The 13,277-nt window shown below is 52.4% G+C and overlaps 1 protein-coding gene across 1 annotated transcript in view; it reads left to right on the top strand.

Annotated features, from left to right (window-relative positions):
* Nucleotides 1–13,277, top strand: part of tenm2b (teneurin transmembrane protein 2b) — a 125,322-nt gene extending 112,045 nt beyond the window's left edge. Inside the window, exons 16-35 of the mRNA XM_067229340.1 lie at nucleotides 631–892; nucleotides 1,040–1,307; nucleotides 2,182–2,322; nucleotides 3,023–3,275; nucleotides 3,438–3,458; nucleotides 3,616–3,857; nucleotides 4,233–4,387; nucleotides 4,863–5,138; nucleotides 5,393–5,794; nucleotides 5,969–6,165; nucleotides 6,740–6,915; nucleotides 7,915–8,150; nucleotides 8,356–8,652; nucleotides 9,031–9,278; nucleotides 9,593–9,731; nucleotides 9,918–10,202; nucleotides 10,806–11,375; nucleotides 11,503–11,881; nucleotides 12,311–12,438; nucleotides 12,537–13,277. Of these exons, the coding sequence (XP_067085441.1) occupies nucleotides 631–892; nucleotides 1,040–1,307; nucleotides 2,182–2,322; nucleotides 3,023–3,275; nucleotides 3,438–3,458; nucleotides 3,616–3,857; nucleotides 4,233–4,387; nucleotides 4,863–5,138; nucleotides 5,393–5,794; nucleotides 5,969–6,165; nucleotides 6,740–6,915; nucleotides 7,915–8,150; nucleotides 8,356–8,652; nucleotides 9,031–9,278; nucleotides 9,593–9,731; nucleotides 9,918–10,202; nucleotides 10,806–11,375; nucleotides 11,503–11,881; nucleotides 12,311–12,438; nucleotides 12,537–13,277 (5,416 nt within the window). The remainder of the gene's footprint in view (nucleotides 1–630; nucleotides 893–1,039; nucleotides 1,308–2,181; nucleotides 2,323–3,022; nucleotides 3,276–3,437; nucleotides 3,459–3,615; nucleotides 3,858–4,232; nucleotides 4,388–4,862; nucleotides 5,139–5,392; nucleotides 5,795–5,968; nucleotides 6,166–6,739; nucleotides 6,916–7,914; nucleotides 8,151–8,355; nucleotides 8,653–9,030; nucleotides 9,279–9,592; nucleotides 9,732–9,917; nucleotides 10,203–10,805; nucleotides 11,376–11,502; nucleotides 11,882–12,310; nucleotides 12,439–12,536) is intronic.

Raw genomic sequence — 13,277 nt, 5'->3', positions numbered from 1 at the left:
CATACACACACTCACACACACAAAGACACACAGACACACACCTGCACACACTCACCTACACACACACAAACACACACACACGTGCACAGACACACAATGCTAACGATACTGTCGTCACATAAGAAAATAATCAATTATAAACATCAATTATGAGGAGCTCAATTGAAACAACTGATTTTGGAGGAGTTATTTACGTGCTAAACAGCTGATTACGTCTGCTAATGATGACAGATGTTAACGAGCCCGTCAGCCTTTTCCTACTGCAGTCAACATGACAACACACACACACTTTCACACTAACACAGCCACACAGGGTTTTTTCCATAAGTAGTCCCAAATCAACATGTCAGCACTCAGCTCATCACAGCGTTTGATTGAGCAGCCTTAATGAGCACAGCTGTATCTGATCTGAAAAGCAATGGATCCCAGAGAGATGCTGATGAGGATGGATGTTCCTGTTAGGACAGTGAAGAGCTGTTCCACTGGGATGCCATTACAACACCAGCCAGCTGTATCACTGGGGCCCAGCCTCAGTGTAGTTACAATGAGTCATGCTGATAGGCCCCTTCAAGTTAACAATTAACCCAATCAGCCAATCAGAGGCTAACCCCACCCTCCTTATTTGTACAGGTTTGACCTGGTAGCCAATGGCGGCATGTCTTTGACACTCCGCTTTGAGCGTGCTCCGTTCCTCGGCCAGGAACGCACAATGTGGTTGCCGTGGAACCGGTTTGTCGCCGTGGAGACAGTGGTGCTGCGGACAGAGGAGACCAGCGTGACAGGATGTGACCTTAGCAGCTCCACCCGACCCGACCCCCTGGTTGTGACATCACCACTCTCCTCCTTCTTCAGCTCCAAGCCTGCATTGAGACACATCATACCTGAGACCCAGGTAACACACCCACACCTGAGACCCAGGTAACACACACACCTGAGACCCAGGTAACACACACACACCTGAGACCCAGGTAACACACACACACCTGAGACCCTGGTAACACACACACACAAACCTGAGATCCGTCTCTGTGTCCTCCAGGTGGTCCATGAGCAGCTGGATCTCCCAGGCTCCAGCCTGAAGCTGAGCTACCTGAGCTCCAGGACCCAGGGCTACCAGGCCCTGCTCCGGGTCACCCTGACCCCGGCCCAGGTGCCCCTCTCTCTGGCCAGGGTGCACCTGATGGTGGCTGTGGAGGGCCAGCTGCTCCAGAAGGGCTTCCACGCCTCGCCCAACTTGGCCTTCTCCTATGTCTGGGACAAGACCGACGCGTATCGCCAGAGGGTGTACGGGCTGACGGATGCTGTGGGTGAGTGGCAGCACAGAGGGGAGGGGTTCGGGGTGTAGCACAGATGAGAGGTGTTCGGGGTGTAGCACAGAGGGGAGGTGTTAAGGGACAGCAGTGAGGGGAAGTGTTAGGGGTGTAGCACAGAGAGGAGGGGTTAGGAGGGCAGCACAGAGGGGAGGGGTTAGGAGTGTAGCAGAGAGGGGATGTGTTAGGGGCAGCACAGAGGGGAGGGGTTAAGAGGGCAGTACAAGGGGGAAGGGTTAGGGGTGTGGCACAGAGGGGACGTGTTAGGGGGCAGCACAGAGGGGAGGGATTAAGAGGGCAGCACAGAGGGGACGTGTTATGGGGCAGCACAGAGGGTTAGGGGGTGAAGCACAGATGGGAGAGGTTGGGGGGGCAGCATAGAGGGGAGGTGTTAAGGGACAACAGTGAGGTGAGGGGTTTGTGGGCAGCACAGACAAGTGGGATTAAGAGAAAGAACAGAGGGGCTGGGTTAGGGGGGTTACAATGCATGACAATGTAGTATATATTTGATGCATTACTGGTGGGAATGTATGACAGATTAAATCTATCTGTACCCTGAGGTGGCTCACATGTTTCTTTCTCACTCTTTCTCTCTCTCTGTCTCTCTTTCTTTAATAATGCCTCCTAGATCGCAAGTCTTTAAGGATATTCCCACCTACTCAGGGAGTTAACATATGATAGCTATTAATGCAATGGGAACACACACAGTTGCTCCCATACCAGTGATGTTGTTGTGGGCTGTTTGTAGAGGGTGACGGCCCAGAGCATGGTCTCCTCTGGTGTCTGTATTGGGATAGCTGAGCAGCGGAGCCTCTCTCATCAGCACAACATGGTGGGACATGTGCTCTTCCTCCTCTCTCTTCCTCCTCAGTGTCGGTGGGGTACGAGTATGACGGTTGTCCCAGGGTGCTTTGGGAGAGGAGGGTGGTGGTGCTGCAGGGGTACGAGCTCTTGCCCTCCAACCTGGGGGGCTGGTCCCTGGACAAACACCACGCCCTCAACACACGCAGCGGTACGCTCACTTACACACACACACACTCACACCACACGCAGACTCACACACACGCACACACATTCCACACACACTTTCCTGTTCAACAGGTTTAGGGTTTACTAATACCCCTGCTAAAGCAGTGACAGACAGCTGCAGCACAGCAGTTAATAACACACCCAAGCTGTTCCTATAGCAACGAGGAATAGCGGGATTGGATACCATACCAGTTCTGTGTCCCAGGGAGAAAGGGAGATAGAGAGAGGGAGCTAGAGACAGTAAGGGAGAGATAGAGAATGGGAGGAAGGGAGAAAATTGAATATCTCATGGGAAAAAGAAAAATACAACTACAAAGTGAGTCTCAAAATTTAGTGAAAGAAGATTAAAGAAAGAAGGAAAGGGATGTTTAGATACTGAACACCTGTAGATATATTGATCACAATAGCTCTCTCTACTGTTGATATTGATCACCTGTGTACATAACGATCACTTATAACCAGTGATGATCATATTGATCATCTGTAGACAGTGATGATCATGTTGATCACCTGTAGACATTGATGATCATGTTGACCACCTGTAAACAGTGATGATCATGTTGAACACCTGTAGACAGTGATGATCATGTTGACCACCTGTAGACAGTGTTGATCATGTTGAACACCTGTAGACAGTGTTGATCATGTTGAACACCTGTAAACAGTGTCGGTGTTCTCCTCAGGAATCCTGCATAAAGGAAGTGGAGAGAATATCTTCCTGTCCCAGCAGCCCCCGCTCATCAGCAGCATTATGGGTAATGGCCGGAGGCGGAGCATCTCCTGCCCCAGCTGCAGCGGTGTTGCCGAGGGCAACAAGCTGCTAGCGCCAGTAGCGTTGGCTTGCGGCGGCGACGGGAGTCTCTACGTGGGTGACCTGAACTTCGTACGACGCATCTACCCCACCATGAATAACACCTCCGCCATCCTGGAGCTGAGGTGTGTGTGTGTCTGTTTTTAACTAACCCTTCCTCCCCTCTCTCCCACAACCACTCTGCAACATCCTCCCCTCCCCCAGTTACTTGTCTCTGTTCACTGTTGTCCAGTTTTGTATTATCATATATATATATATATGTGAAACTTGGATTTCTCTTCTTTTAGGAACAAGGACCTAAGACATGGGTAGGTAACGTCATCATCTTAATCTTCATCATCATTCTCATTGTCTTCATAAAAATCCTAATTATCATAAAAATCATCATCATCATCATCATCATCATGGACATTATGGTTGGCAAACTTGTAACCCCCCCCCTCCCCTATCCTTCGGTCTCCGTAGCAACAACCCCAGCCATAAGTATTACCTGGCAGTGTGTCCAGTGACGGGGGACTTGCTGCTGTCTGACACCAACTCCCGGAAAATCTACCGCGTGGGCGCAGCGGGTGGGGCGGCGGGCGATCGCCAGCGTCTGAAGGACGCCCCGGTGGTGGCGGGGACGGGCGAGCAGTGTGTGCCATTTGACGACGCCCGCTGTGGGGACGGGGGCCAGGCCACCCAGGCCGCCCTGATGAGCCCCCGGGGTGAGGGGGAGGGGGGCAAGAGAACCAGGGTTAGAATGGGGGAAGGGTAAGAGTGGCAGGGGTGTAAGAAAGAAGGGGGGTAAGAGGAGAGGGAGGGGGTAAGAGAGGATGGCTTGAGGGGGAGGGGTAAGAGAGGAGGGGGAGGGGATAAGAGAGGAGGGGGAGGGCTAACAGAGGAGGGGTAAGAGAGGAGGGTAAGGGGTAAGAGAGGGGGAGGGGTACGAGAGGTTGGGGAAGGGTAAGAGAGGAGGGGGAGAGGTAAGAGAGGAGGCTTAGGCTAGGGTACTGTAGGGAGAGCAGAAATATAATCTGACATCTCCCTCCCTCTCTCCCTTCCTCTCTCCCTTCCTCCCTCCCTGTCCTCCTTGTGAGCAGGTGTGGCGGTAGACCAGGAGGGGCTGCTTTTCTTTGTAGACGCCACCATGATCCGCAAGGTGGACCGGAATGGCATAATCTCCACGGTGATCAGGACCAACGACCTCACCGCAGTACGACCCCTCAGCTGTGACACCAGCATGGACGTCAGCCAGGTGGGGGGTGGGAGGGGGAGGCAGGGAAGGAGAAGTACACTTACACACTGGTACACACGTCTTAAACATCTGAAGCCAGACCTGTTGTTAACCATGTGTTTGTATGTGTGTACCTTCATGTGTATGAGTGTGACCTGCATGTGTGTATATCTGTGTGTGTGTGTCTCTCTCTGTGTGTGTGTGTGTGTAACTTGTTCACCGACTGACTATGCAATGCTTGATAAGTTAATATTTCTGACATATACCTGCATGTGTGTGTGCGTGTGTGTATCTGTGTGTGTACCTGTGTGTGTACATGTGTGTGTTTGTGTGTACCTGTGTGTCTGTGAGTGTGTGTGTATCTGTGGGTGTACCTGTGTGTGGGTGTGTATGTGTCTGTTAACTTGTGTGTCTGTCTGTGTGTGTGTGTGTGTGTGTGTGTGTGTGTGTGTGTGTGTGTGTGTGTGTGTGTGTGTGTGTGTGTGTGTGTGTGCAGGTGCGCCTGGAGTGGCCAACAGACCTGGCGGTGGACCCCAGTGACAACTCCCTGTACGTGCTGGAGAACAACGTGGTCCTGAGGGTGAGCCAGACCCTGCAGGTCAGCATCATGGCCGGCCGTCCAATGCACTGCCTGGTCCCCGGGATCGACTACTCCCTCAGCCCCCTTGCCATCCACGCCGCCCTGGAGGGGGCCACCGCCATTGCCCTCAACCACCACGGCACGCTGTTCATCGCCGAGACCGATGAGAAAAAGATCAACCGCGTGCGACAGGTGAGGGTCGGGTGTCGGGGTTCAGGACTGTAAGCCATCGTGGATCCCTCGACAAAACTGTTAAAGAGGCAGCAGATAATCAATGTCATTAGTTGATTGAGTGATTGGTTTTGAATTGGATGATTGATTGACAAATTGATGGATCCACTGAAGGATTGGTTAATTGGTTTGTTGATTAACTAATTTAATGAATAACTTTGATAAATTGATAAATTGATAATAATAATTGATTGACTGGTGCCCTGCTCCTCCAGGTGAGTGCGTCTGGAGAGATCTCTCTACTCGCCGGCGCCCCCTCCGACTGCGACTGCAAGAACGACGTCAACTGCAACTGTTACTATGGCGACGACGGCTATGCAGCCGACGCCCTCCTCAACGCCCCGTCCTCCCTCGCTGCCTCGCCCGACGGCACGCTGTTCATCTCCGACCTCAACAACATCCGTGTGCGCGCCGTCCGACCCCAGCGGCCCCTGACGGCCACGGGGGGGGAGTACGAGGTAGGGTCGCCGCGGGAACAGGAGCTGTACGTGTTTGACGGCGAGGGGCGTCACCGGCACACGGTCAGCCTCATCACTGGGGACACGCTGCTCAACTTCACATACGGACCCGACACTGAGCTGGCCTCTGTCACCGACAACTGTAACAACAGCCTGAGGGTGAGGAGGGGGGGAGGGGAGGAGGGGGGCATGAAGGAGGGCAGAGGAGGGGAGGATGGGGGAGGAGGAAAGGGAAGGGATGGTTAGGTGGTAAAGAATAAAGTGTAAAATGTGGTTTGTAGAGTGTACAGCATGGTGTGTTAAGTGTAGACTGCACTGTGTGCTCCGCTGCAGGTGCGCAGGGACGGTTCGGGCCAGGTGCGTCTGGTGGTTCTACCTGAGAACCAGGTGTTGTCTCTGGGGCTGGACCCTGCAGGCTGGCTCCGCTCTGTCTCTGCCCTCAACCAGCAGGTGGCGCTCATGAGCTACCACGCCTCCTCCGGCCTGCTGGCCTCCAAGGCTGACGAGACAGGCTGGACCAACTTCTACCAGTAAGTGTGTGTGTGTGTATGTGTGTGTGAAAGAAAGAGAGAGGGAGTGTGTGTGTTTGTGGGAGAGAGAGAGAGAGAGAGAGAGAGAGATGACAGGTTGGAAACGAAGAAGTGTGATTCTGGGTGAGAGAGGAAAGAATGGTTAATGACTCATTCAGAATGAATGGAGGAATTAGTCATTTTCGAGAGATAATAATATTCATGCTCCACAAACGCCCCTTAGAGTGTACTTAATTACTGTCCCTCAAACATCCTATAACCAGCCAGTAACCATGGTATATCCAGCCAGTTACCAGTCAGTAGTATGTCCTACCATTACATTGCCCAACCCTGGAAACTAGTCAGTAACCAGCCAGTAATAACTAGTATACCCAGTCAGTAACCAGGGTATAACTCACCAGTAACCAGGGTATAACAAGACAGGAACCAGTCAATAATCAGGGTATAACCAGTCAGTAACCAGGGTATAACCAGTCAGTAAACAGAGTATAACCATCTAATAACCATGGTATAACCAGTCAGTAACCAGGGTGTATAAGCAGCCAGTAACCAGCCAGTTCATCCCCTCTCCCAGGTACGATGGCGAGGGGCATGTGACCAATGTCTCCTACCCTACGGGCGTGGTCACCAGCCTGCGACGCCAGGTTGACACAGCAACCAGCATCGACATGGAGAGCTCGGGCCGCGACGATGATATCACGCTCATCACCAACCTCTCCTCCACCGAGTCTTCATACACCCTGGTGCAAGGTAACTACGGTGGCCGCGGGATAGTCGTGACATCCACGCCCAGCTGTAACTGGTCAAGAGTGTGTCTGTAGGAACCGCTCTCTGATCTGAAATACAGGAGAGGGGAGGAGAGGGAAGGGGAGGATGAAAAGCAGTGGAGGATGGAGAATAGAGGATGGAGTGAAAGTGAATATTGGGTAGATTTATCTAGAAAGCTGCCCTGGGGTCTCCTGAACGAGCTTGGCTCGCTCCAAATGAGCACTTTATTTCCTCTAATGTGGGGGGTTTGACTCAGAAAGCCCTCCCCCTATAAGTAAATCTGTCTGGCAGGACTGGCCTCTCCAGTTTCATACAGATAAACCAGTTTGAGAAACGCAGGAACGGGGAGCTGACTACTCCCCTCTTGTTAAATTTCTTCCGGAACCTTCTACGGAGATTCAGATTGGTTCATTATTTGGTTGGGAGATACCTTTCTCCCTCAGAATGGAGTACCTGATCTCATTATGGGATGCTAATGTGATATGAAGTTCTTGTTCGGTGTTTAAAGCCCTCTAATTCTCCCAGTCTGTCCGAGGAAACTGGTATTGTTTCAAACTACGTATATCCATCTCTTCTCCCCTAATGCACTGCTACATTCCATCAGGTCGAATGTTCTAATTTAATCTCTTTGTAGTTGTTCTCTTGTGTAGAAAACTGTCCAATATCACTCTCCTTCTCTCCCCCCTCCCTCTCCTTCCATCACTTTCAATCTATATCTCTTTATTAATATTGCTCTTAATCTCTCTTTATTACTCTGTCTTTATAATAATCTCTCCCACACACTTTCACTTCCTCCTTATCTCACTCAATTTATTTAAATCTCTCTCTTTCTCTCTTTATTTATCTCTCTTAATCTTTCTTTATTAATCTCCCTTTCTTTACCTATAATAATCTTTCCTATACACCTTATTCTTTTTCTCCTTTTTTTTTTTTTTTTTTTTCTTCCTCCCCTCTGGCTCCTATCACCCTCCCCCCCCCTAGACCAGGTGAGGAACACCTACCAGATGTTCTCAAACGGCAGCGTGCGTGTGTCGTACGCCAGTGGGATGGGTCTGAGCTTCCACATGGAGCCCCACGTGGTGGCAGGGCCGCTGGGCTCCAGCGTGGGCCGCCGGAACATCTCGCTGCCCACCGACAGTGGCCTCAACGCCCTGGAGTGGCGCACGCGGAAAGAGCTGGTCCAGAACAAGGTCACCGTGTTCGGACGAAAGCTCAGGGTGAGGCTGGGGGGAGGATGGGGAGTGGGAAAGGGGGGAGGGGTTTAGAGGGGGTGGTGGGTGTATGGATGGATGGATGGATGGATGGATGGATGGATGGATGGAGGGAGGTATGGGATGGAGAGATATAGAGACTAAGACTGTGCTCACCTGCAGTTTGTTAATAATTTCTGTCATTGCTACCCCTTTCCTATCCCCCCCCCAGGCCCATGGGAGGAACCTGCTGTCAGTGGACTTTGACCGAACCACCAGGACAGAGAAGATCTACGACGATCACAGGAAGTTCACCCTCAGGATCATCTACGATGCCCAGGGGCGCCCCGTCACCTGGTTGCCTAGCAGCAGCCTGGCGGTGGTGAATGTGTCATACTCCTCTACAGGCCGTCTGATTGGTCTACAGCGCGGCAGCATGAGCCAGAGAAGCGAGTTTGATACGTTCGGACGCATCGTCTCACGCTCCTTCGTAGACGGAAAGGTCTGGAAATTCAGCTACCTGGACAAGGTGAGATAGAGTATGTGACTGGTAGCCTCATCTGTCAATCAAACCCTGAGCCACCTGGGGTCAAGGATGGAAATCCATCCTTTAGTTGTTCAATTGTAGCTGAGATATTGTGTACTCTGCCTGGTAGCTGAGATGTGGTTATTCTGCACTGTGCCTGGTAAATACAGACTGTTCCCTGACTCTGACCCCTGAACTACTTTTACAATTATGTTTTGATGTTTGATTATAAGCTGTACTATCTAAGCACTATTGGTTTATGCTTTGGCTAAAAGACTAAACAAATAAACTGATGTCCAGCAAAACCAGCTACACACAATACCAAACACTGTGACAAAATGTATCTTTCTTTCTCTACCCCCTTGCCCCCCCTCTCTCCAGTCCATGGTCCTGCTCCTCCAGCAGAGTCAGAGGCAGTACGTGTTTGAGTTTGACCCATTGGGGCGTGTCACCTCGGTAACCGTCCCCAGCATGGCGCGTCACACCATGTCCACACACGTGTCTCTGGGCTTCATCCGCAACACCTACAATCCCCCGGAGAGCAACGCCACCATTATCCATGACTTCATCCAGGATGGACGGCCTTGCGCCACCCTCTACCTGGGCACCGGTCGACGGGTCCTCTACAGGTGAGATGCCTGGATTATCTGGATGATAAAATCCATCCAATTATATTAATAAATATGTGTATGTATGACACCACATCTCCTCTCCCTCCTCCTCTCCTGTCCGGTTTTCCCCTCTCCTCAACTCCTCTTTTCCTCCTTATCTCCTCTCCCTCCTCCTCTCCTCAACTCCTCTTTTCTTCCTTATCTCCTATCCCTCCTGTCCTTCACTCTTCTCCTCCCGTCTTCCCACCTTTCCTCATCCCTCCCCTCTTTTCTCCTCTCTTTTTCCTCCATCCTCTCCTATCTTCCACTCATCCTCCTTTCCTGTCCTCCAGGTATGGGAAACTGTCGAAGCTTACAGAGATATTATATGATGGGACAGCGGTCACCCTTGGTTACGATGAGACGTCAGGCTTGCTAAAGATGGTCAACTTGCAGAGCGGGGGTTTCTCCTGCACCATCCGCTATCGTAAGGTACGGATACCCATCACCATGGATATCCCCCGTGGTTAACACACTGTTACTGTAGACACCACAAAGCTGGCTGGCTGGCTAGCTGGCTGTTTGGCTGTCTGTCTAGCTGCTGACTTTCAGTCTGGATGGCTGACTGGCTTGCTGGCTGACTGGCTGACCACTAACAGGTCCTGCTCTCCTCGTCAGGTGGGTCCACTGGTGGACAAACAGATGTATCGCTTCTCAGAGGAGGGCATGGTGAACGCTCGTTTTGACTACACCTACCATGACAGCAGCTTCCGCGTGGCCAGCCTCAAGCCCGTCATTGGAGAGACATCACTTCCTGTCGACCTCTATCGCTACGATGACATCTCTGGGAAAGTGGAGCACTTTGGGAAGTTCGGCATCATCTACTACGACGTCAATCAGATCATCACCACGGCCGTCATGACGCTGTCCAAACACTTTGACGCCCACGGGAGGATCAAGGAGGTGAGGGGAGAAGAAAAGGAGAGGAAAGGATAGATATGGAGGAAGGAAGGAATGATAGATATGGAGGAGAGAAGAAAGGAAGGATAGATATGGAGGAGAGGAAGGATAAACATGAATATGAAGAAGAAGGAGAAGAGGAAGGACAGACGTGGCTGGAGAGGAGGACAATATAAGACACTGTTACCATAGAAATGTTTAGCGCTCCTTGTATTTGAAACTTTACATAATTGGCCACATGGTGTTGCTGTCCCTCTTGGTTTATTTATGGTGTAATTATTGACGGACTCTCCCTTTAGACGGGAGCTTTACCAGACGCCATGTGTTCTACAACTGCTGGTCCCAATGACAGATCAGTTCAATGTTCAATTAAAGTCAGTTTATTAATCCAGAAGGAAATTAAAGATGACTGATAGACGAGTATGTAGGTAGCCTAGCAACCCATCCATGAATCAATAAATGTCAACCCCCACTGGAGAGTACAAAACAAAACAACAGTCTAAACAAATAACAAATGAAATTTACTTCAGGCAAGAAAGAAATATCAAGGCCGGTTGCGAGTTTTGCTGTGTAACCCCCTCTGCGTGGTCTCCTTCCTCGTTAAAGGTGCAGTATGAGATATTCCGTTCTCTGATGTACTGGATGACGGTGCAGTATGACAGCATGGGCCGGGTCATCAAGAGGGAGTTGAAGATTGGCCCGTACGCCAACACCACGCAGTATCGCTACGAGTACGACGGAGATGGACAGCTGGTCAGCGTCAAGGTCAACGATTGGTCCACCTGGCGCTACAGCTACGATCTCAACGGCAACCTACACCTGCTCAACCCAGGCAACAGTGCCAGGCTCCTCCCCCTCCGCTACGACCTGCGTGACCGCATCACGCGGCTGGGCGACGTCCAGTACCGATTGGATGAGGACGGCGTGCTGAGTCAGAGGGGCGCCGATGTGTTTGACTACAACTCCAACGGCCTGCTGGAGCGGGCGTACAGTCGGGCAGCGGGGGGGTGGAGCGTCCGCTACCGCTACGACGGCCTGGGGAGGAGGGTGGCGCGGAGGACCGCGGACGGGGAGCACATGCAGTTCTTCTACGCCGACCTCAACTATCCAGCATGCATCACTCACCTGTACAACCACTCTGGAGGGGAGATCACGGCCTTCTACTACGACTTGCAGGTAGGACTGGCTGGCTGGTTAGCTGGTTGGTTATTTATCTTCATTTCTCTCCCTCTCTCTCGCTCTCTCTCTCTATCTACCCATCCAGATGTATAAACTAACACTGTCACCCCCCCCCCCCTTCCAGGGTCACCTGTTTGCCATGGAGGTGACAGGTGGCGAGGAGTACTACATTGCCTCAGACAACACGGGCACGCCGCTCGCCATCTTCAGCAGTAACGGGCAGATGGTAAAGCAGCTGCAGTACACGGCGTACGGGGAGCTGTTCCACGATTCCAACCCGGACTTCCCCCTGGTCATCGGTTTCCATGGCGGCCTGTACGACCCACTCACCAAGCTGGTACACTTCTCCCGCCGGGACTACGACGTGCTGGCGGGCCGCTGGACTGCCCCCGACCACGCCCTTCTGCCCAAGGTGGGCCGAGACCCCGCCCCCTTCAACCTGTACATGTTTAAGAACAACAACCCGCTCAGTGACCCGGCGGACATGCGCAGCTACGTCACGGGTATGTTCTGTTTCCTGTTTCACAGCACTTCCTGTTTCCTGTTTCACAGCACTTCCTTTTTCCTGTTTCACAGCACTTCCTTTTTCCTGTTTCACAGCACTTCCTGTTTTGCAGCTCTTTCTGTTTCCTGTTTCACAGGACTTTGTGTTTCCTGTTTCACAGCACTTCCGGTTTCCAGTTTCCCAGCACTTCTGTTTCGCAGCTCTTTTTGTTTCATTTTTCGTAGCTCTTCCTGTTTCCTGTTGTGCCAGCCTTGTCCTGTTTACTGCTCTGTCAGTTACATGAGCTGGTTTAAACAGCAAATCAACATGATGAAATGTTGAAATGAAAAGCATATAAAGCAAACAGCTATATCACATATCATCATCACATAGCTTGTCTGTGCATAGTTGATGTACATGATTTTGTGTGTGTGTTTGTGTGTTGCAGATGTGAAGAGCTGGCTGGTGATGTTCGGGTTTCAGCTGAGCAACATCATCCCAGGGTTCCCACGGCAACCGCTCTACTTCTCCGACCCTCCCTACGAGCTGCTGGCCACCCAGCATGAGTCCGTACAGGTAGGTCACACACTCACTCCACGTACACTTACACACACACACACCACACATACACACAACACATACGTCCCACACTCGTCTTGTGTGTGTGTGTGCAGGCCCAGACGGGGGTCCAGTATGCTGTGGAGCGTCTCAACCAGGCCTTCATGGCGTTGGAGGGCCGTGTTCTGGAGAAGCAGCTCTCCTCCGGAAGAGACAAACCTGGGTTCAGCTTCGGCTCCCGGGCCCCCGCCATCATAGGGCGGGGCCAGCAGCTGGCCGTCCGAGAGGGTCACGTGACTGCGGCCGTGTCGGCACTGGCGGGGGAGGACAGCCGCAAGCTGGCGCAGGTTCTCAACGGCGCTCTCTACCTGCAAGGGCTGCACTACACGCTGGATGGACGTGACTGCCACCATCTGGTGAAGTTGGGCACGGCAGAGGGAGACTTGCAAGCGCTGGGGCTGAGCAGCGGCCGCAAGACGCTGGACAATGGCGTCAATGTGACGGTGAGCGGCCGCTCCCGCCGTGGCGTCACCGTGGAGATCCACACGCCGGCCATGTCACTAAGCGTGCGCTACGGGCTGGCAGGGGAGGTGCTGGAGAAGGAGCGTGTGCGCCTCCTGGAGGCCGCCCACCAGAGGGCGCTGGCGGGGGCATGGGGGAGGGAGCAGACGCAAGCACGGGAGGGGAGGGAGGGGGGGAGAGTGTGGGCGGAGGGGGAGAGGCAGCAGCTGCTGGCCACAGGCAGGGTGCCGGGGTACGATGGCTACTACATCCTGCCGGTGGAACAGTACCCTGAGCTGGCAGACAGCAGCAACAACATCCAGTTCCTCAGGCAGAACGAGATGGGCAGGAGGTAA

Source organism: Osmerus mordax, chromosome 25 (genome assembly GCF_038355195.1).
Source record: "Osmerus mordax isolate fOsmMor3 chromosome 25, fOsmMor3.pri, whole genome shotgun sequence".
Taxonomy (NCBI): domain Eukaryota; kingdom Metazoa; phylum Chordata; class Actinopteri; order Osmeriformes; family Osmeridae; genus Osmerus; species Osmerus mordax.
Note: the sequence above shows the minus strand (reverse complement) of the source record. Positions and strands in the feature narration are given on the sequence as shown.